The sequence below is a fragment of the Orycteropus afer genome, unplaced genomic scaffold, assembly GCF_000298275.1.
Source record: "Orycteropus afer afer isolate SDZICR_OR568_19922 unplaced genomic scaffold, OryAfe1.0 scaffold00302, whole genome shotgun sequence".
NCBI lineage: Eukaryota > Metazoa > Chordata > Mammalia > Tubulidentata > Orycteropodidae > Orycteropus > Orycteropus afer.
In genome coordinates this window covers 2,924,731-2,949,567 of record NW_006921889.1, presented here as the reverse complement: position 1 = coordinate 2,949,567, position 24,837 = coordinate 2,924,731, and the positions used below count along the sequence as shown (strand labels likewise).

At 39.3% G+C, this 24,837-nt stretch overlaps 1 protein-coding gene across 1 annotated transcript in view; it reads right to left on the bottom strand.

The window, feature by feature from the left end:
• DROSHA (drosha ribonuclease III) overlaps positions 1-24,837 on the bottom strand; it is a 246,149-nt gene that overhangs the window by 137,056 nt on the left and 84,256 nt on the right. The window contains exon 14 of the mRNA XM_007951608.2: positions 7,051-7,220. Within this exon, the coding sequence (XP_007949799.2) occupies positions 7,051-7,220 (170 nt within the window). The remainder of the gene's footprint in view (positions 1-7,050; positions 7,221-24,837) is intronic.

Sequence of the window (24,837 nt, the reverse complement as noted above, 5' to 3'; positions counted from 1 at the left end):
GACCGTGGTGAAATCCTTTCCTTCTGAAACCTTAAATTTTCAAAAAGATGAAGAAATTATACCAACTATATAGGGTCATCATGAGTCAGAATCAACTCAACAGCACACAGCAAACAACCATCTTCAGAAACCTCCTTGCTTATGCAGAGCTCTCAAGGTAGTCACTGACAAAAGACTCTATTCTTACCAGCAGACTGAGGGGTCACTGGCTCAGCTGTTTTAGAGCCTAAAGTTGCAGAACTGGTCCACACAGAAGCCAATAAGTTTCATTCTGACCCCCAGCAATACCCAACAACTAGAGTCTGGATGGTGGCCTGGTTTGCCTGGTCAGACAGTTTCATTACTAAAACCGAGAATCCCAACCACTGGAAACATGTTGGTTACCCTACCTACAACAACCTTCAGACAAATCCAACTAGGTGCCAAAGACGACAGATGTGTGAAAATGTATCCTTATTAGTTAAAACATAACACAAGTAGCATGGTGCCTAAGGCATCTGACTGCTAACCAGAGGGCTGGTGGTTCAAACCCACCAGCTACTCCTCAGAAGGAAGGGTGGGCAATCTACTTCCATAGTGATTATCGCCTCAGAAACCTAACGAGGGGTCGTGATGAGTCAGGTCCGACTCAAGGGCACATAACAACAACAACAAAGTTTTTAAAAAATATTTAAATGTCGTTTAACAATCAAAATTTCACTAGTATACTGAAGTTGGCCTCTGCTCAAAATTTATAACAGGAAAAGATTCGGTCACAGGTAACTAATATAAAATGATCTGAGTGCCCTTCAATAGTAGCAAAATGTTTTGAATTTTTTGTTATTTTGTCTATCAAAGCAGTAGGATTCATTTTTAAAAGAATTGCACATAGCATGTCATTAAATTCTTCATGTTTCCATGTTTTTAAACACCATGTTATGGTACCATATAAAGGAAAAGGTAATTTAATGATCTATAGATAGAGGAATAGAAAGATAACTACAGTCAAGTCTTCCCCAACTCATGGCAACCTTGTGTGTAAAAGAATGAAATACTGCCAGTCCTGTGTCACCGCTGGCACATTCGAGTTTACAGATGCAGCTACTCTGCTGATCCATCTCACCTAGGGTCTCTCTCACCCTCATGGGTCCTGCACTTCACCAAACATGACGTCCTCCTCCAGTGACTGATCCTTCCTAATGATGTATCCAAAGCAAGCAAGTCAGACAATGCTCCGTCATGACCCATAAAGTTTGCACTGGCCAATTTTCAGAAGTAGGTCACCATTTCTTTTGCCTCATCTGTTTTAATCTAGAAGGTCTGAAACCTGTCTACCACAGATGACCTTGTTGGTATTTAAAATAACTTCCAAAACTGTAGACAACATGGCAAGCCATCAAAGTCTGACAAAATGACATATGAGTGGTAGAAAACATCTCAGATCTCTAAATTTATGGGGGTGTGGGGGTGGGGTAGAGGGAATTAAGTAAGTTCTGTGGCCATACCCTACAACATACCCTACAACATCTATCATACATATCATTTTTGTGGAAGAATAAAAACCATCCTTGCTAAAGAAAAACGTATTCCCTGGCAAAAGCCGAGTGCTTAGGGAGAGAGATTAATTCTTTTCAGTTCTGCAGCAATAAAGTATTTAGTGTCACCATAATCGCTTGAAAAATTTAATAAATTTCTCAATATTCTTACCCACTGGGCAATCTTTCAAAGCAAGTACTAGAGAGGATGAAATATATTATCACATCTACCTTACACTGTGTAACCTGTACACTTCTTATCTTCAGATAACATTAAAAAAGGATTAACTTCTACATGTTCCAAAGCCTGGCACCCACCTCACCTCTCCTAATTTATTGTCAATTGTGTCCTAACATAAACCGCTCAAGGAGCTCTGGTGGCACAGTGTATAATTTGACTGCTAAGCAGAAGGCTGGTGGTTCAAATCCTCCAGCTACTCCTCAGAAGGAAGACTGGGCAATCTACTTCAGTAGAGACACCAACTCGTAAACCCAAGGAAGGGTCACTATGAGTTGAATTGACTCTATGGCAGAGAGTTTGGTTTTTTATAAACCTCTCATCCTGACTAATCTGGTTTCCTCATTACCTTCAAAACTGGTCTCATATCATCTCAGTTATATACTCTTAATCACTATGATACCTAAAGACCTTATAGGGTCTCTAGGTACCCTTTAGGTGCTACCTCCTCCATGAAGCATCCCTGCAAGTCTGGCCTAGTGATCTAGTCCACACCTAACTACAGGCTTCAGTAGTTGGTGCACTGATTCAACAATTCATCACTGACTCTTTTCACATGTGCATGCCTTGTATTTTCTCCAGGGCAACTATCATCTATAGCATATAAGATTCACCAGCACCTGGCTCAACAGTAATCAATGAACATTAGTTGAATGGTAATTATGGTGACCGACAAATGTAATTATGCCTTTGGCCCCAAAACAAACAATAAATTAATCAAATGCACCTAGGAATTTTTTAAACTAAAGATTCCTAGGCCCAAATGCCTGGAGCACAGACTATATAAGGTGGGGTCAGGGCATCCTTATAGTTTTTTAAAAAGTTCCCCAACTGATTCTACGACTTCAGGAAAACTCAACTATGCCATGCACTGTACTTAAGGTTATGTGCCATCGTGGCTGGGCAGCTGGCTGTAGTTATTCCCCATGATGAAACCAGTAACCAGCTCCATGGTGGAATTTGCTGTGTACCTGAGGGATGTGGTCTGCTTTCAGTATATAAGAAGACACTTTGAGAAAGGTCTCTGAGCTTCTTGGCACATCTGAATCCTGCATTTGGCCAAGTCACCAGTGGTCTGCCATGCTATCTGCTGATATTGATACTGTTTCTGGACTTGAACTAGTGGCCTGCCATGTTGCTTAATACTCTTTGGATTATGCCATTTTACGTGCTGACTTTTGGTTTGTCAGCCTCAGCAGCCAGCAGCTACCTAAGTTAAGAGAAGCCTCCAGCTTTTGAGTGAAATAAGTCAATCACAGAAGAACAAATATTGTATTAGTCCATTATTGTAAAAAGTCAAGGAAGGATTTACATATGAAAGGACATTTTCTTCATTGGTTAGCAGGAGTGGGAGGGGAGGGGAGGGACACTGTTAGATAGGTAGAGATAAGTATTGATTTGGGTGAAGAGAGGGGAAATGTACCAAATGTGAGTGATCAACATGGTGGCAATGAGGAAGAGAAAGACATAGAGAGGTCCATGAGAGGTACAGACAACAAAGATGAACCCTTTTGCACATACAGTACTGCATTATCAGTGAAGGCAAATATGGATATACAGGTGGATAGATGGGTGGACAGGCTGAACTATTAGGCATGTCTATGTAGGGGGAAGTATGCCCAAGACCACATATAGGGTTGGCAGACAATGTTTCTGCAAGTGTATTGGTATGTTCTGTAAGATTTCCCAGGTATATAGCAGAACTGATGAGACAGGGTTGTAGTCACTTCTTGGCCATAGCCAGCTACCCAGAGGGAATGAGAGGTTGGACCTGTGGGCTCAAGACCATAGTCACAGGGGACATCAAACTCAATTGAGATAACATACTACACAAAACATTGTTCCACCTCCTACTTTGGCGAGAAGCAACTGGGATCTTAAAAGCTTGCAAGTGTATGTTCTGTAAGAATTCTCGGGTATATAGTAGAGCTGACAAGGTTGTAGTCACTTCTTGGCAACCACCAGCTACCCAAAGGGAGCAAGCAGTTAGACCTGTGGGCTCAGGACCATAGTTGCAGGAGACATCAGGCTCAACTGGCATAACATACTACACAAAAACATTGTTCCACATACTACTTTGGCGAGTAGTGACTGGAATCTTAAAAGCTTGCAATCAGCCATCTAGATGCAATGATAGACCTCTCCTCATCCAGAGCAAAGAAGAATGAAGAAAACCAAAGATTCATGGAAACAATTAGTCCAAGCTACTGGAACACCATGCGATCGTACAAGTATGTCTCTCAACACCATCACCTCCCTCCATCTTCCAAACCAGCTTTAAAACTGGCAGGAGAGATGTAAAATATATCAAGGAGCTCTGGTGATGTAGTGCCTAAGACATCTGAGAAATGTAAAATACACACAACTGTTAAAAAAAAAAAAACAAGAAAAATTCAGTCTTATTCTCATATGCTTTTACTTATAATTTTTTTTTTAAAAATTATTTTAATGATTAGCTGTGATTTAATAGTCTAAAAGTAAAAATTGTATGATTTCCTAGACTTAAAGAAGTTTTCTGTGTAAGCATCTTTTTATTAAGCATTTTCACTTTCTGGATTTGATTAAAATAATGAGTATGAGCTGGAATGTGCTATTTGGAAATGGCAGCATTTTGTTTGTGCAGATGTTCCTGTCATGCTACAAAGGGTTGATCCAGAGTTTTATTTTTATGAATCAAGGCTATTAAACAATTTGGCAGTTTTAAAAAAATAAAATAAAATAGTAACAGCTTTGTTTCTTTACACAAGAGCTGTAATTCTCCATTTCAGCAAATTTTTACCCTGATAACATGCCAATGTATAACTGTATTATGATACAATAACATATTTTAGAGGAAAAATAAAAACTCTACCTGATATATAAACCATAGCATTTTTTAATAAGAGAAACTATCTTTCAATTCCTTGCTTTTAATTTTATATTTTAACTTCAAAAATTAACCTACATAGTTAATATTTCAAACAAAAAATTTAAGAAACCATTAAAAGAAATGGGAAATATTCATAATAATTATTTATAATTTATAATAATTATGGCAAAGGATCAACAAAAGGAAGGAATAATAAAAAAGAACAAATAAGACAAAGATATTTAATAGGCAATTTTCAAAGGAAAATATGAATGGTCAAAAAATATAGGAAATACTAATTTTCACTAGAAACCAAAATAAACATAAAAGTTAACTAAGTAACATTTATTCCTATCAAATTGGTAATGTTTTCTTAAACTAATATAACCACAACAAAAAATTCATAGTCTCATATGCTCCCAGAGCATAAATTTACAGCCCTTCTAGAAAGTAATGTGCAGTATCTATCAAAAGCCTTAAAAATACTTTCAGTTTACTGATTCCACACGAGACTTCTTCCTAAGAAACAAAATGGACACATATATGTAAGTATGTGTATCTATGCAACACATACATACACATACACACACACATCCAATACAGTATTACTACAGCAAAAAACTAGAAACAACCTAGGTAAACAATAGGGAATTACTCAAATAACTTGTGTTCCTTTTTTTGATAACACTCCTAAAGAAATTTAAGACTTGTGTGGTGTAGTAAATTACATGGTATGGCTTTTCTAGCCATAGCTTTTATAACTCCCACTAGATTACTGGAAGGAACCATGCAATTTAAACTCCTGATTGTTAAAGTCATCCACTTGGGGTAATTCTGTTGGAGCAGCACAAAGTTCACTCTCTCTCAGGTGTGTAGAATTCTGATGCTGGGATTGGTTGCTTTTGCCACTCTGCCAGGCTCAAAATGAGCCCTCCTAGAGGTAGAAGGAATCTCACTGCCGGCTGAGAAAGACGCACTGGTGAGAAGATGGTGGCAGTGGAACCAAAAGGCATGAGACAGAGCAGCAAACTTACCTGGCCCACAGAGGCAGAGGCCAGGCCAAGAGGCCAAGGGCCAAAGAGGCATGTCTGAGGGCACAGCAGAGGGAAGACTGTCCTGACCGAAGAATGGTATCCCGAGTGCATTCCTGAATTTGAATTGTAACCCGTTGCTTCCCTAATAAACCCCATAATCTGAGTTCTGTGTGGCCACTCCAGTGAATCATCAAACCCAGCAAAGAGGTGGTGAGTGCCACAGGAGGCATGGTTGGTGTCAAGACTGGTAAGAGGGCTAGAAGGTGGCAGCATGTCTGGCCTCATAGGAACAGGCCTTGGGCTGCTGATAGTGATTCTGCCTTCCCCTTGTATAGTCAGAGGAGGTCAAAAGATACCGCCTCCCTGCCCATTTAGCAACTAGGAAAAAGTGATAATTTTGCTGTTGCTGTAGTTAGAGGAGGAGAAGGAAAGGCACTAATATTAATATGTAATAGCATGGTGCCAATTCTGTTTCAAAAGAATATAAACTGTATCTACAGGTATATAATGTGCCATATAATGTCTGTTCAAGCAAAGTCCCACTGCATATTGCATCGGGGGTAGGAGGTGCCTTACTTGGAAGGGTGCCACAAGGCAAGGCCCAGCTTGGCTCCTGTCTCAGCCGCAGCCCCTGCCACAAGTGCTGCAGCCTGTACCCAACCACCTCACAAGTTACTGCCTGTGGGGGAGACACTACTCTGCAGGGAGACGCTGGGCTGTAGCTGCTCCATTCTGTTTCTTGGGGCTTCAGATTCCAACCTGGCTACCTTGGGCTGCTCAGAGGGTGCCTTGCACCCAAAGGTAGCCAATTTCAGATGCAAGTTTGCAAACCTCGTGGCTTGGGGCTCTAAGGCCAGAACAGCTTTTAGGGAGGGGGTACTCTGATATATGTATATCCAATACAAACAAACATACATCTTATATATCGTATGGTGTTTGCACAACGTCCAAATCACATTACATCCTATTTCGCAGAATGTACTGTGGACATTAAGTGACACATACCAATATTCTAAACAGACTAGCAAAGCAAATAGAATAATTTCTAGATAAATTATGGGTAATTTTTATTGTTTCTTTGTGCCATTTTTCTATTTCTATTTTCCCAATTTTCTACAGTAAAGATATATTGCTTTTATATTCAGAAAAAAAATCAGATTGAAACATATCTAAAATTCTGAACTTCAAAATTCTCCATCATGGTTAGGATAAACTTGCTAATTGGGTGGATTTACTTCCAAATATGTCTAATCGTTAAAATTTCTTATTTACTAAGTATTTAGAGGAAGACTTACCCAAAAGACAAGAATCAATGAGTACTTAGAATCTTTTAAATGTTCTTATTGTTTTTGTGAAACATCCAAACATGGAGAAGAAGGTGCTTCAGTCTCTGAATGTGTGAACACCAGAACCTACCGTTCCGGGGTTGGTAACGATCATGCCTTTGCATTCCTCAGCGTATTTCTGCCACTCGAGTTCTTCCCACTGAAGCATATTGGCAATCTCCTCCTCAGGGACCAGAGCCTTGCTGCACCGCAGTAAGTAGAGAAGAATCTGGTGCATGGACAGCACCTCCTTCCCTCCATCTTGTGTGGGAGTGGAGAGGGCGGGAGAAAAACAAGGCTATTCAATCAATAGTAAATTACTCCCTGAATAAGGGAAAACAAGATAATGGGGGGTGGGGTGGGGGAAGAAAAGCATTTATAAAAAGGTAATTTTAATTTTACACTGTTTAACCAGGTAAGAAGAAAGTCATTCATTTCATTGATGAACAGTGCTCATAAACCATCTCATCTACAAAAAATGGCAACAACAACATTATAAATGATGAAAGGCTCCATTTGTGAGGTGTGAAATATACATACATATATAAACAACGCCCATCTGAATAAATTTAAAACCACCTAGCAAAAAGAACCTCAGTTTATAATATACAAAATCGTGTTATGTCTTAAATTTTATTTATCATTCCTTTTAAAGTAACAGATGAGGGCTCTTGAGAAGTGATGTGACTGTCTTAAGGAAATTCTAAGCTTTTATGAGATATTTATGGCTGTTTTCAATAAGCCATCGTCGCATTATGGTCTAATTTTTTGATGCTAATGTGCTGCACCTGCCGTGATAAATAGATCTAAACAGTCTGTACTAATATCATGAAAGATAATAATTGAGTTCAGCACATGGCAAAAATACCAAGCATTCTAAGGCCAAGAGAACACATACATCACTAAGTACAGAGGATAAAAACAACAAATGACCTTGGGAAAAGCCAATTGATCTGATATTTGATGAGGAAAAGACATTCATTTAATGTGGCCATTAACATAGGGTTCCCATGCTCCTCTTCCCTCCTCTCTGAACTTAGCCTCTTGATCAAAATTTACAGCCCCTCTCTACCCCTTTGCATACTCTACTCTCAATCAAAGAAAGTACAGGGGTCCTAAAGGTTTAGAAGACAATCACTACCCTCCCCAGGGCCATGAGAAAGAAGAGATACAGTAGCACAGGGCCAAACCCTTCGTGGAGAAACAAGGGACCAAAAGCTCACAACGTTGGGAATGTGATGGCACAAATGAGAGTGTCGAAGACTTAATGGCATCCAGGAGTTTGGGGTACTAGAAAACAGAAGACAAAATATTTTACTATGAATTATTGTGATTAAGAATCTGGACAGGTCTAGATATCTAAAAGAAGAGAGTGACCATTAATACTTCCGTTTGACACACATTTCTTCATCTAACATACTGTTGTTGTTCTGGTTGTTGTTGTTAGGTGTCGTCAAGTCAGCCCCGACTCACAGCAACTTCATGTACAACAGAACGAAACACTGCCCTGTTCTGTCCCAGCCTCACAATGTTTGCTATGCTGAGGCCATCGCTGCAGCCACTGTGTCAGTCCATCTCATTGAGGGCCTTCTCCTTTTTCACTGACCCTCCTCTTTACCAAGCATGATAACCTTCTCCAAGGAATGATCCCTTCTGACAACATGACCAAAAAAGGTGAGACGAAGTCTGGCCATTCTCACCTCCAAGGAGCATTCCGATTGCACTTCCCCCAGTACAGATTTGTTAGTTCTTCTGGCAGTCCAAGGTACTTTGAGTATTCTTCGCCAACACCACAACTCTCATATGCATATGAGGTGACTGAAAGTACCAGGGCTTGGGTTAGGCACACTTTAGTCTTCAAAGAGACATCTTTGCTCTTCAGCACTTTAAAGAGGACTTTTGCAGCACATTTGCCCAGTGTGGTATGTCATTTTGATTTCTTCACTGCTGCTTACATTGGTGTTGATTGTGGAAAAAAATAATATGAAATCTCTGACAACTTTAATCTTTTCTCCATTTATCATGATGCTGCTTATTGGTCTGATTGTGAGGATTTTCATTTTCAGTGGTGTAGAGCCTAAGGCATTTGACTGCCAACCAGAAAGCTGGTGGTTTAAACCCACCAGCCACTCCTCAGAAGGAAGACTGGGCAATTTACTTCTGTACAAATACCGCCTCAGAAATCCAAGAAGCGATCGCCACAAGTTGATAGACTTGATGGCAGTAAGTTTGTTTTGTTGTTGTTGTTGTTTTTATGTTGAGGTATAATTCATATTGCAGACCATAGTTTTGAATCTTCATCAGTAAGTGCGTCAAGTCATCTTCACTTTCAGCAAGCAAGGTGGTGTTGTCTGCATATCACAGGCTGTTAATGAGTCTTCCTCCAATCCTGATGCCATGCTCTTTTTCATATAGTCCAGCATACAGACTGAATAATCATGGTGAAAGGATACAACCCTGACACACTCCCTTCCTGATTTTAAACTATGCAGTATCCCCTTGTTCTGATTAAATGACAGCCTCCTGATCTATGTACAGGTTCCTCATGAGCACAATTAAATGTTCTGGAATTCCCGTTCTTCTCAATGTTATCTATAATTTGTTATGAGCCACACAATCGAATGCTTTGGCATAATCAATGAAACACAAGTAAACATCGTTCTCGTATTCTTTGCTTTTAGTTAAGATCCATTTGACATCAGCAATGGTATCTCTCATTCCATATCCTTCTCTGGATCCAGCTTGCATTTCTGGCACTTCCCTGTCAATATACTGCTGCAACCATTTTTGAATTATCTTCAGCAAGATTTTACTTGCATGTGATATAAATGATATTGTTCTATACTGTGTTGTTGTTGTTGTTATGTGCTGGTGAGTCGGACCCAACTCATAGTGACCCCTCCTTGGGTTTCCGAGACGGTATCACTATGGAAGTAGATTGCCCCGTCTTCCTTCCGAGGAGTGGCTGGTGGGTTTGAACCGCCAGCCTTCTGGTTAGCAGTTAAGTGCTTTAGGCATTACGCTACCAGAGCTCCTGTTCAATACTGTAGCGGGACTGAAGCACCTTGCTGTTAAATAGCCACTACTCATGCAGATATGCACTCATTCATTAATTCAAATATTCATTCATTCATTCATTCAACAAATATTTACTAAGCACCTATTACATACCAGGCACAATTCTAGGCCCTGAGGACACAGCAGTGATCCAAACATCCAAAGCCTCTGCCCTCCTGACACTTACATTCCAGTACCGGGAAGAGGCAGTAAGAATCAACTACCTAATACATCAACTCGAGAGCAGCACTATAAGGAATCAAACAAGGAAAAGGACTAGAGCGCTATGTGAAGGTTAGTCCAAAGAGACAGAAAGCAGGTAGGTGGTAGCCAGGGCTGGGGAAAAGGAAACAAGAGGGGCTGCTTGAGATACAAGAGGTCCCTTCGGGGTGATGAAACGTCCGGGAACTAGACAGAAAACATTTACACTACAATGTGAATGTACTAAATGCCACCAAACTGTACACATTAAGTTGGTTAATTTCACATTATGTGCATTTCACAATTACAAAAAAAAAAAAGATGGTCAGGAAAAGCATCTTTGAAGAGGTACTGTTAGAGCAAAAACTTGAAAGAAGCAAGGGAGCCCACAAGGCAGATGTCTGGGTGAAGAATGTTTCAAGGAGAAGGAACAGCCAAAGCGCTAAATAAAGTGGCAGGGGACGGACGTGGTGCAGAGGCTGATGCAGATGGAATGAAGTGAGGAGGAGCGTGGGAGAAGGGCCGCAGGAAGTCAGAGTGTGCAGAGCTTTCCCAAGCATGCCAAGGGCTGCGGGCTTCATTCTGAGATGGCCACGTATCTTTCACCATTATGTTCCAGGCATGGAATGGTGCGTGTCACCATTATAGAAGAAAACTACAACCTCTCGGCCCTCGAGAAGCATGTGGGATAACGGTGATTAATCACAATGGCTCCTGGAGGAATCTTTGCAGATAACATTCTGAACGCACAGTTCTCGTCATCAAAGATGCTGAACCTCTAATAGAATCATTGGATAAGAAGAAATGACTAAACTACAAAATACAATCACACCACATGAGGACAAGTTCCACCTACTGATGCAAATGACTACTCATGGAAGTGAACTTCCTTTATGCCTCATTACAAAGCATCTCCTTTAACACAAGCTTCCACGGATGGAGGCCTGTTTCTCGGTGTCTGTCTCAAAACAGATTTCAATCCACCTTCATGTGACGTGTTCTTCAATCAGTGACATTCCCCCCTTTGCCAGGGAGCCTTGCAAACCCATAATGCCTGTCTATCAGTCTGAGTAATCCCTGCTTCTAAGGAGCTGGAGGTGAACAGGCAGACAGGAAAATTCTAAAGTCAGAATATGCAGTCTGAACCCTGCATACGTTATCTACACAGAACAGCAGGAATAAAGGAAACCTAGAGAGCATGGAGGGAGCTCTGGTGGCATAGTGCCTAAGGCACTTGACTGCTAACCAGAAGGCTGGCGGTTCAAACCTACCAGCCACTCCTCAGACGGAAGGTTGGGCAATCTACTTCCGTAGAGATGCCACCTCAAAAACCCAAGGAGGGGCCGCTATGAGTCAGATCCAACTCAACGGCAGTGTTAGAGAGCACGGAAAGCACCACATACTGATTAGATTCACTGGGAACCAAGATTAAGCAAGAGTACATGGCTTGCAGTCATTCCACAGTGACATTACTTAAGAGAACTATGGTTTATAAGGATAAAGCATACATTAGGGATCCAAACATCTTAAGGGGTATAGTGTTGCTTTGCTTGTTGTTGCTGTGTGCTGTTGAGTCCGTTCTGACTCACAGTGACCCTACAGGATGAAAGAGAACCCCCCACACACAGGATTTCCAAGGCTGTAGACTTTTTGGGAGCAGACCGCCACATCCTTCTCTGCCAGAGCACCTGGTGAGTTCAAACTGCCCTTTTGGTTAGAGCTGATGCTTATCCACTGCACCACCAGGGCTCTTTGTTCTGCTACAAGGATTTAGAAAATAGATTCATATTGTGTAGGGGTAGGAGGAATGCAAATATGCCAGAAATGAGGCAGACAACATAGCACCAGGATCCTTCCACTAGCAGTTAGTGCGGGCTGATTCCTGGGGCTGCAGATAAAAGTGAAATGGACTAGGGGCACTGAATTTAAAGTGAGGAGACTAAAGAAAGAGCTACTGAGAGAAGAAAACACTTAAGCCTGTAAACTAAGGGTTTCTTAAGGTTAAAAAGCTCCAACTCCATGGTAATAGCTGGTAATAGGTACTGTCCAATTCAGGAGAGGAATACTTGCAAGATAAAAGAAAAGAGGCCACTAAATGCGTCTGAGGGGAACATGATTATCCACTTTGGGTGCGAAGTCACTGAGGAAGGTGTAGCAAGTCCTATAACAGCACAGAAACTACAATAAAAAGGACACACACACATTAGGTGCCAAGTACTTAATGGTGAAAAGAGAAGCTATGAATTCATATTGAAATCTGCTAAATATTTCAAATGGTAATCACAAACTTAAAAGATAGCTATTTACCACTGTGCAAAAACAGACCTCAGATCATCTGGATTGAGGGCAGGGTGGTCTAAGTCTCTGCTCCATTTTAGTACTGGGGTGCCATTACTATGGAAATATAAGAGGGAGCATACAAGACTAGAAAATCCAGCCAGAGTCCATCAGGACAAGGGCTATATCCCTCGCATCGAGTCTAGCGAGGAAAAAAAGACACCCCATAAATATTTGTGCAGTGACTTTCTGAAGTGCATGAATAATATGGCCACTTGCTCTCAGACTCCATGAATTTACTAATGTTAATGAATTGGCTCTTTTGGTTTATCTGTTTTGCTACAAGCTTATGTTGGGGATTTATGGAACTATGTCACTGAGGACTAACAAGTAATTTTTATCTCATTGGCTGGCGTAAGTAGGACATGATATAAATGAGAAATTAGAGTGGGTAAGCTAAGGTTAGCAGGACTGCTGCCAACACGGGGCCTGGAACCGCGACAATGGTTCATTATTCGGGAAGAACCGGAGTTTGTGTTTCAGGGAATGAATCCGGACAGTCACTAATGAATTGACAGACTTTATAAACTGTGTCTTAGAGACCCAATTCTCTCAGTGTATGTTGCTTGATTATTTATACGGTTATCTGGTGGCAGTGTGTGTGTGGGGGGTGATTGTTAGGGTATTTGTGTTAAGGATATGGCTGGTTAAGCGAGTATTTCTCAACTGTGTAACATTTACTGTATTCTAAGAAATATAAAACACCATGGTATCTCCCTACACTGAGACAGTGACAGTATCTGTATATTCCTACTAAGATGCCTTAACACAGCCTTATTTTCTTACATGTGCAGTACAAAACTATACTATATCATGACTTAATTTTCTAAATATAGAGCTGCGTTAAGAAGTATCAATTGATGTTTCCACAAACTATACTTGCCAACCTGGGAATTTTAAGAGACCCTTCTCTTACCTCACTCTGCTCCCCATACCTGAACACTGCAGCTCTAAAACGGAACACCTTCCAAAAACTGATTTGCTGAACGATTAGCCTGCCAGAATATTCAGGATTTTTTGCAGTTTAAGTTTCACTGCAGGATTGTGTAAGCAATGGTGAGGCTTCCCATACGTGTAGCCCAACTAGCATTCCAAATACGCCCCTGCCCATGCCCCAGCCCCGGCGACAGTCACAATCATGCGAAGAGACAGGAGAGAACCAAAATCTAAAAACATTCTTAAAATCTCAGTGAACTGGTTTTTCTGTGACTTGACTTCTAGTGAACTGGCCTGTGTTAAATTACCCTTGGTTTATACTATTATGCTTTCTTTTGGGTAAGCTGATATAAAGCAACTGAAACAGCTGCCTTTAAAATGAGTAAAGAGGGAAACTGGAGAAAAATGATGATTGCTAAAACAAACAAACTTGGTGTGTGCAAGCCAGTCAATGCCAACTCCTAGTGACCCTAAAAAACAGAGTAGAATAGCCACATAGAGTTTCATAGGTTAAAATCTTTACAGCAACAGATTGACAGGCCTTTTCTGCCATGGGGTGACTGGTTAAAATCACCAACCTTTTGGTTAACAGTTGAGCCCTAAATGACTATGCTACCAAGCGTAAATTGATATAAAGAAATTGCAAATGAGAATGAGAAGACCATGAAATGCCTCAACTACATAAAAAGATGCTCATTATCACAGAAACTCAAGAAACATTAAATAACAAGGTAATCTTCAAAAGCAAAAACAAAAGTGGAGGAGTCACATCACCAGCTAGGCATGCCATAAATTTTACACTGCTTTTAACACAATGATAACACTTTCTGCCTATCAGATGGACAAAAACATAAAAGGCTAGCAGTATAGCCAGTGTTGACAAGAGTACCGAAGAAGACTACTTTCAAAAACTGTGGGTTAGAAGTATAAATTGGTATGTCCTTTCTAGAGGGAACATGGCCCCAACATCTCTTCAAATTTAGTGTTCATATTGTCTTAACCGATTAATTTCACCTCTGGAACGCTACCTTACAGAAGCACTCACAGTAAAGCAAAACCACAGATGCACAAGATAATTCCTGAAGTTTTTAGATGTTGTTAAGTGTTGTCTAGTCGTTTCCGACTCATAGCAACCCCATGCACAGCAGAACGAAATAGATGAAATGGGAAAAATAAAGACCTCTAAAGTATTCATCAATAGGAGAACTGTCAAAAAAGAAAAGTCTGTTCATACCATGGAATGCTATGTAGGTGGTAAAGAATGAAGTAATGTGTTTACACAGAGGCTTTCTGATTTGAGCAGAAAAGGGCAAGCTGTGTAACATGTTCAGTGTGATCCCACATGAAGGAAAAAAGCGTAACTCTCCCCTTACAGATTAAAAGAAATACAAAGTAAAACATTTACAATGGTTATTCATTTTCACTACACAGAAGGGCATTGTTCACTGTTTTACTTTACATATTTTCATATTATTTGAGCTACCTTAAAAAAAAAAAAGCTGACATAATTTTTTTGTAAATGCCTACCAAAACAAAGACATAAAATACAATTTATCTAGAATAATGTACCTAGAATTGTAAATAAAATTCTGAAAAATACAAAGAAAGGAAAGAAAGAAGGAAGCACTAGTACTACCAAACATGAAAAGAAGTTATGGAGTATTTCTAATGAGAACGAGGTGACGGAACAGAATACACACAGTGGAATATAGGTACTGAAAAAAAAAAAAAAAACCCACACCTATGGCCTATCAGTTGATTCTGACTCATACAGTATAGGTGCAGTGCTCAAAAAATATTTCTATGACATTTAAGACTTTTAAAAAGATAAAGGAAACATGACTAATCAGTGAAGGCTTAGACAATGTGGTAGTTAAGGTTGTTGTCAACTTGGCTGGACCTGGTTGAGTGGCTGGGCAGCTGGAGGTAGTTATTCCCCATGATGAGACTGGCAATCAACTCCATGGTAGAATTGGCCGTGAGCAGCTGAGTAGGGATGTGGGCTGCTTCCCATATATAAGGAGGAGCGTTAGGATTGGTCTAGCCTTTTGGAATGCTTGAACACTGCATGTAGCCAAGTTGTTGTTCAAAAGCCTGCCATGCCCTGCTGATCGTGGGATTTCATCTGGACTTCAATTAGTGGCCTGCTATGTTTGGTAACATTGGGACTGTGCCTTTTTACTTGTTGACCTTGGGTTTGTCACCCTCAACAGCCAGCAGCTGCCTAAGTGAAGAAAAGCCTCCAGCTTCAAAGGGCTGGGAGCAAAAGGCAGAGCTGAAGCCCAAGGCTGAGGGGCTTTAACTCAGCCCCTAGGGGCTGGCACTTTGAACTCAGATGTAAAGCCTCCAAACAGTAAGAGAATGAACTCCTGTTTGTTAAAGCATCCCATTTGTGGTATATTCCTGTCAGAATGGCACTAGGGAACCAAAACAGTCAGTATCTGCAATACCTGACTACCCTTCCAGAAAAGCAAAAGAACTTACATCTTCATCTCAAAAATATGTAATTCAGATGACTAAAAGAATTAAGGGAGCTCTGGTAGCATAGTGCCTAAGGCACTTGACTGCTAACCAGAAGGCTGGAGGTTCAAACCCACCACCACTCCTCAGAAGGAAAATGGGGCAATCTACTTCCATAGTGATACTGCCTCGGAAACCCAAGGAGGGGTTGCTATGAGTCGGGTCTGACTTGACGGCACATAATAACAACAACAACAAAAGAATTAAAGATATAAAAAAAACACGATAGGAAAAACTAGAAGAAAACATAACTGAATTGAAAGCCTTTGTAGTCAGGGAATGATTTTATTTAAAAAAATAAAATAAATCCAAATAAAATAAGTAAGACATGTGACCACATCGTAAGTTAAAATTTAACTATGTTCAAAGAAAAATAAAACAAGTCAATTTGGGGAAAAAACAGTTTATCAAAAGGGCAATAAGCATGACTAAATGAGACAAAAATAAAATAGATGATATATTGAACAGCACATTTTATTCAAAACTATGTTGGAGTTCCCAGTCAGTACAAGAAGGCAAGAAATCTTAAACAAAAGGTTTAAGGATTTGAAAGTAAGAAAGAAAACTGTCATTTGCAAAAGACATGATTGTATGAGTAAGAAATCTCAAAGAATCTGCAAATTAGTAAAATTGGTAGATGTAAAATTAAAATACAGAACTGATTATATATTTTTTTAATTTTACTTATTTGGTTATTGAGAACATACACAACATACACTAATCCAACAGTTTCTACATAAACCATTTAGTGACAGTGATTACAATTCTTTGAGCAGCACAACAATTCTCACTGTCCTTTTCTGAGTTGTTCCGCCTCCACTAACATAATTTCACTGCCCCCAAAGGTCCTGAGATAATCTTTCAAGTTGCTGTTATCATTTTAATCCCATATAGTTTTTTCTTAAAAAAGCATAATGTTCTAAGTAGATGTTTTTCACTAGTTAAGCTAAATTGTTTTTAAGATTTCAGAGGATATTTCTGGTTAAGGTTTAAAGATTATCTCAAGGCAATAGTTTGAGGGGTTCATCCAGCTTTCATGGCTCTAGGAAGCCTAGAGGTTATGAGAATTTGAAATTCTGTTCTACATTTTCCCCCTGTTGATCAAGATTCTTCTACAGATTCTTTGATCAAAATGATCAGTAATGGTAGCGGGGCACCATCCAGTTCTCTGAGTCTCATGCAAAGGAGGCAGCTGTTCAGGGAGACAAGGAGCCACATATTTTATTTCCTGCTCCTGTCTGCTTATATTATTATATGTCACCATAAACAAACAGAAATAAAACTGAAAAACTAATGCCTTTTAACAGCACCATAAATGGAGAAATGAATTTCACCAGAGATGTATGTGCAAGATCTCTAATAAAAGATACTGAAAAAAATTAAAGCCAATGTAAATAAATGTTCACAGATTGGAAGTCTTAATGATATAGATACCAATTTTTCCTAAATTGATCTATATAATCTATGCAATTTCAACAAAAATTAGAGTGGTTATAGTTTATAAAACTTGACAACCTATAAAATTTATATGAAAATGTAAACAGCAAAGGTCATCTGGAAGAAGAAAACCAAAAGTGGAGGATTTCCAGAACCAGACATCAAGGTATACTATAAATTTGACACTGTTACTGATGGAAAAGGAGCTCTGGTGGCACAGTGCCTAAAGCACATGCCTACTAACCAGACAGTTGGTGGTTCAATCCACCAGCCATTCAGCAAGAGGAGGATGGGACAATCTACTTCTGTAAAGACTTACTGCCTTGGAAAACCGGGGGTTGCTATGAGTCAAAATCAATTCGATTGCAGGGGTTTTGTTTGTTTGGTTTCGGTTTACTAATGGAAAGACAACTACAGGCCCAATGTAGCCTGTGGTCTATTTTTCTTATGATCCCCACGTACATAACAACCCCTCGTGTTACAGAGTAGAGCTGCTCCACAGGGTTTTCTTGGCTGTGATCTTTATGGAAGCAGACTGCCAAGGCTTTCTTTTGCTGGGTGGGTTCAAACTACCAACCTTTAGGTTAGTAGCTAAGAACAAGATAGTATGTATTGCATAAATCTAGTTTTATGCAGTTCAAAAACTATTACATGGTGTTTCCAAGTTACCCCTGAAGGGCTGAGTCATGACTGGAAGGAAGTCTGAAGGAGAGCTTTTGGGTGCTGGTAGGATGCCAGTCATCTTAATCTAGGAGCCTCAGTGGCACAGTGGTTAAAAGCAGCTAAGGTCAGTGGGTCGAACCCACCAGCCTCTCCTTGGCAGACAGATGTGGCACTCCGCTTTCATAAAGTTTTACAGCCTTGGAAACCCTATAAGGTAGCTCTACTCTGTCCTATAAGGTCACTTTGAGTTGTAATCAATACAACGCCAGTGAGCTTGGTTTTGATAATCTTAATTTGGATCCTGAGGAAACAATCTTGTGCACATTGTGAAAATTCACTGAGTTCTGTATTTATTATTTGTGTGCTTTTTAGTATTTATGTTAAACTTTTACTTAAAGAAAAAATAAGAATATCAAAGAATATTTGAAAACATATTCAATCTCATAAGTAAATAAATGAACATTTAAATGAGGCATTATTCTGACCAATTAATTAAATTTAGTAAACATAAATTTATTGAATCCCTGCTATGAGCCACCTAGCATGTCAGCACTGGTGACACACAACAGACACTGTTTACTCTTCACCCCCATGGAGCTCACAATTGAAATTTTTTTAAAAAAGGAGGAGGAAGTAAGGGAAAGAGGAAGAACTCAAAATGCTAAGAAGAGCAATAATGCATATCTCATGGCAATATAAACTGATACAACTCTCTTGACAAGAAATTGGCTGCCACATTTCATGATCTTTAAAATTATTCATCTGCTCAATGAATTGGACAAAAAAAAGGATGCAAATTATATATTAACATGATATAGAAATGTATGTCTTTTTTCCATTTTCTATAAGATCATTAATGAAGCCATATCATGAAAAACAAATAAACCTTAACATGCCACCCAATACCAAAATGCCTTTTATACATTAGGTATTTTTTCTATATTCTACAGGACTTTTAATATATACATATTGAAAATGAAATCTAATGAAAACACACATCTCATTTAAAATAAACCAATATACCCTTTTATGATCACCTGTAGGGTTAATGTTACGTATCACCATAGACAGGCCATGATTCTCGGTATTTATATAATTACCCTCTAATTTATGATGTAAGGGGAGTTTCCTTGGAGGTATGGCTTGTATCCAACACGTATGGATGCAAAGCTCACTAGCTCTCAATCCTGCAGCCACCTGACCTGCAGGTTTGGGGATTTGCCAGCTCCCGCAACCCCATTTGCCAGCAATCCTGTAAGCTGTGCCCCTGCAGACACGTGAGTCAGGAGAAGCCTCCAGCCTGACACCTGACCCACAGACTTCGAACCTGTTAGCCTCCACAACTGCCATTTTCTTGAAATAAATGTTTTCACCACATACATACACACATACATACACTCCTCCAGATGGGAGCAATGATGATGCAAGTTTTTGTTTTGTTCCTCCAGAGAACTCAGCCTAAGACCCCAAAGTAAACACCCAGCACAAGATTTTTCCTTAAGATTTTTAAACTGTCCACATTCTCTTAGAGATCCATTGGTCATAAAATGCCTAGAGGCAGATACAAACAGAAAGGAAAGACTTTTTAACAAGCTCACTCCACCAGCCCTTTATAATAAGTTTACTACTAAAGTTCCATTATAAAATCAAAGATGCATTCACTTGAAAAGAAGAAAGGGCTTCTCAATCAAATAAAACCAAATGTAAAACAGTAACTAGCTACTGAATGCATTTTCCAAACAAAATGAACATGAACAATCATACTAAAAGTATCAGTCATGCTACCCTAAAATAAACATAAGCCACTATGACTAAACTGAGGAAAGAATGGAAAGGACAAAGTTTTAAGGAAAATCCACCCCAGACTGAGTTGTCAAGAAACAAAAGTCAAAGGACGAACCACAGAGCTTGTAGGAAAGTAAGGAGAGCCCACAAGAAAGACAAGGACAATAGCCCAGATGCCACATTAGGGCTATGATGAAACTGAAGCATGTCCACTGGATTTGGTCCTCAGAGGCTGACCTTGGCATCACAGCAGCAGCAGGGTGGGGAGAGGCAGAAGGAAATGTTGGGCACTGAAGCAAAGCTTGGCTGTGAATGGAACCAAAGCACTTAGGGAAGCCAAAGCTTGACACCAGCTCAAAGGAGGATTCTCAGGTATGAGGGGGGCAAGGCCTTTTGCAGCCAGAGGAGCAGAACATGGGCATAGGGCTGCTATGTGGAACTGGGCAGAAAGCTAGCTTACATACCAAAAAACTACCCAACTACCTAGCTGAGACTTGGAACACAGATTTATACCAACAGCCAGAATCATCCTTCAGTAACACTGAGTGGCCTGCATGAGAGAAGAACAGACATATGGTTGGACAGATGACATACAGCGGAAGACAGTGGAAGCACAAGGAGCTAAAGGGGCTAGAACTGACAGAAGTCAGAGCACAAGACTTAACTGGAAAGTAAAGATAGGGGACTATCCATAGGAAGGAAAGGTAAAACTCAGACAAGCAAAGAGAGTTAGGGAATGAGAAGGATGGAAGTATAGAAGAATAATATTGAAAAATGTGACACTAGAACTAGATTCTAGGAATCAACTTATCTAGGGGGCTGACATGGTCCAAGGTATTATCCTGGGATTAAGTGGCCAAGATGTGACAATGAATTAAAAAAAAAAAAAAAAAAAAAAAGTCAAAGAATTGTAAGGCTTAGGGTAGAGTGATGAATAAGTTTCACTACATTGGTGATTGAACTTTACTGCGAGGCCTGACAGCACTTGCTAAAGCAGGTAGCTGGCCAGGAAGCGGTACAGCAATTAAAAGTAAAAAACTGTATTATAGATTGAATTGTCCCCAAAAAAGTTATGTTGAAGTCCTAAACTCTTACCTGTGAATCTGACTTTATTTGCATAAACAGGGATTTTCTTTGCAGACGTTATCAGTTAAGAATGCCATACAGGAGTGGTGGAGGTCCTAATTCCTTCTAAGTAGTATCTTAGAAAAAGGGACAACAGGAGTTCCTGTAAGATGGTGGAATAGGCAGACAAACTACACAGACCCTCTTCAACAAAGAAAAGGGGGACCAATTAACACAGACACAGAAGATAATCCTGGAGCCCTGAGCTTTGAGAGGAAGGATACAGAAGTGGACTAAGCTCCAACTAGTAGAAGAACCTGCATGAAAACAGCCAAAGAGAAGACATAAGGAGCTGTGATCAGTGATCCCGATGGAACAGACAGCTTGGATATTGCCAAGGGGTGTTAGGACTCAAGAATTAACCTAAAATCTCCCCTGCTAGCCAGGGGCTGCACAGAGGACTGCACTGGTGGCTGGTGAATAAAAGGGGAAGCAGCAAAGAAGAAGACAGGCTGAGCTGTAGACTTTTGCCTGTCTGGAGGGCACAGCCATTTTGAACGTTTACAAGTGGTTCAACTATTTTGGATATTTAAAGCAAGAGTATTCTCCCAGATTCCAGAGGCCTAAGAATAGGCTCCACTTGCCGGGGACTACAAGGACATTCTGGACACGAATGACTGGAAAGGTATGATATTCCCCTTGTTACTCTTATACCCCATACCCTGTTCGTGAATGGAGGTGTGGCCATCCCTCACTCCCACCCACCTTCTGGGCCGGGGAGAATTTCATAGCAGTCTGTGTGCTCCAACAGAGCCTGGGTGCCCTGCCCCACCCTGCCCAGATTTTTTTCTTTTTTTTTTTTCTCTATTTCAAAATTATTATTTTTATCATCCTCTTTACTATTATTCTTAATTTCTCCCCTTCCAGGTTCTACCTGTCAGCTTATTCTCTCTTTGCTGGTTCTGGTTCCCCCTTTTTTTTTTTTCTCATTGTAACCTCATTCCTTGTTTTTCTTTTTGCATTATTTCCCACTTTTTCTCTTTATTATTCTCCTACTCTACCTCTTTTCTCTTATTTCCCCCTTCCCCGATACTGTGGGTTTTTTTCTTTTTCTTTTCTTTTTTTGGTGATGGTTCCTGTGTGTTTATGTGGTGTGTTTTTTGTCTGTTTGCTTTTACTTTTTTGATGGTTTTCAACTGAGTGAGAGATAGCAACTGTGTCCATATGACACAACCACACCTGCTCCTCCTGCAACTCCACTTACTGAGTGAGAGCCACCACTTCCTTCTTTACCAACAGGCCAATGAAAAACAACCACCAAGAAGAGCCTGACTCATCATTAACTGCTGTTCATAAATAGTTAACAGAGATCTAAATACAACAATATCACAGTATCTCAGAGACAACAGACCACCGTAGTCCACACAAAGAAGCAAAGTAAAGTGGTAGAAACAAGGGAGCAGGATACAAACCCAGAATACATCCTTGAAGAAGCAGCAGCATTGGAACTCCCAGATAAGGAATTCAAAAGAATTATATTTAGGTATCTTCAAAGGATTGAGAGACAGATCAAGGAGAACACTGACAAAATTAAGGAAGTCAAAGACAAAACCTAGAACAATTTCAGAAGAAAATACAAGAATAAAATGACAAAATAAATGAAAAATTAGAAATGATACAAAATCCACATAGAAATGCAGAAGATTAATAAATTTTTAGAAATACATAACACACTGAAAGGGCAAAGGAGTAGAACTGAATCAATGGAAGACTGAATTAATGAGATTGAAGACAAATACCTGAATACTTCTTTGGAAAGGGATCAATCAGAAAAAAGATGAAAACAAAATGAAGAAAGCCTAAGGTTCATGTGGGATACCATTAAAAGGAATAACTTACTTGTAATGGTAATTCCAGAACAGAAAGAGAAAAATAAAACCCTGAGAAAACTGTTCAAAATTTTTCTTGGAAGAGAATTTCCCTTATATGATGAAAGATGAGAATATATCCATTCAGGAAATCAAACAAATCCCAAACAGGATAGACCCCAGAAGAAAATCACCAAGACATACTGCCATCAAACTCATCAAAACCAAAGACAAAAAAGAATCCTGAAAGCAGCATGGGGAAAACAAAAAGTTACCTATAAAGGAAAACCAATAATAGTAAGCTCTGATTTCTCAGCAGAAACCATGCAAGCAAGAAGGCAGTGGAATGGTATATATAAAAACCTGAAAGATAAAAATTTCCATCCAAGAATTACATACCCAGCAAAATTGTTCCTCAAATATGATGGTGAAATTAGGACATTTCCAGATAAGTAGAAATTAAAGGAATTTGTTAAAATCAGATCACCCTTACAGAAGATACTAAAGGGAGTCCTTTGATCAGAGAACCAATAATAGCAAACAACAAATGACCATTAATATATAAGATGACATAACCCAGAAAACAGCACAGCTACAAAGTATCCAAAGTAAAATGAGCTTACAAGATTGTAAACAGGGAACCAGAGACACCAAGTGGCAAATGAGGACAACTACAAACCAAAAAAAAAAAGGAAAAAATACCACATTTACAGAAATTCTAAACGGTGAGGAAGGCAAGAGAGTTGCAAGATAGAATGGATTGTTCTAAACTCAGGAAGAAAATTGTAAATCACAGGATAACCTCAAAGAAAAATGATAAACCTGCATATCACAATAAAAAAGAGGACAAGCACAAATATTCAGCAAATACTAAAACAACAACAAAGGAAATGATAACACAAGTCATAAACATAATGAGCTCAGCACAGAAAATTATATGGAACAAAGAAAGCAGGAACACCATAAAAAAAAACACATAACAAAATGACAGCAACAAATTCATACTTGTCAATAATTACACTGAATGTCAATGTATTAAATGCACCACTCAAGACACAGAGAGTTACAGACTGGATAAGGAAACATAACTCATCAATATGCTGTCTACAAGAGGCATATCTAGGAGACAATGACAAAAATAGACTAAAAATCAAAGGCTGAAAAAAGATATATCAAGCAAATGACAACCAAAAAAGAGCAGGAGTAGAAATATTAATTTCTGATCAAACTGACTTTAAGATAAAAACCACCACATGAGACAAGCAAGGACAATATATAATGATTAAAGGATCAATTGAACAAGATGATATAACATAACAAATATCTATGAACCCAATAAGAGCCCCAAATATATAAATCAGACATTAACAGAATTGAAAAAGCAAATTGATGACTCCACAGTCATAGTGGAAGATTTTAATACACCACTTTCAAAGAAAGATAGAACTGGAAAGAAACTCAACAAAGACACAGAACAGCTAAACAATACAATCCATCATTGACCTATACATCTACAGAGCACTTCACCCAACAACAGCAAACTATACTTCTTTTCTGGTGCACATGGAATATTCTCCATGATAGACCCTATGTTACACCATTAAGCAAGCCTTAATAAATTTAAAAACACTGAAACACTGCAAAGCATCTTCTCAGATCACAATGCTATCAAATTAGAAATCAACAATAGGAAGATGAATGGAAAAAAAGCAAACACATGAGAACTGAACAACACTCTCCTTAAGAATGACTGAGTAAGAGAAGAAATAAAAAGTGAAATTAAAAAATTCCTTGAATCAAACGAGAATGAAAACAAAACATACCAAAATATCTGAGAAACAGCAGAAGCAGTGATCAGAGGCCAATTTATAGCAATAAATGCACACTTTAAAAAAATAAGAAAGAGCCAAAATCAACACTTTAAACCAACATCTCCAACAATTAGAAAAAGAACAGCAAGAAAAGCCTACAGTCACCAGAAGAAAGGAAATAAAGATTTGAGCAGAAAT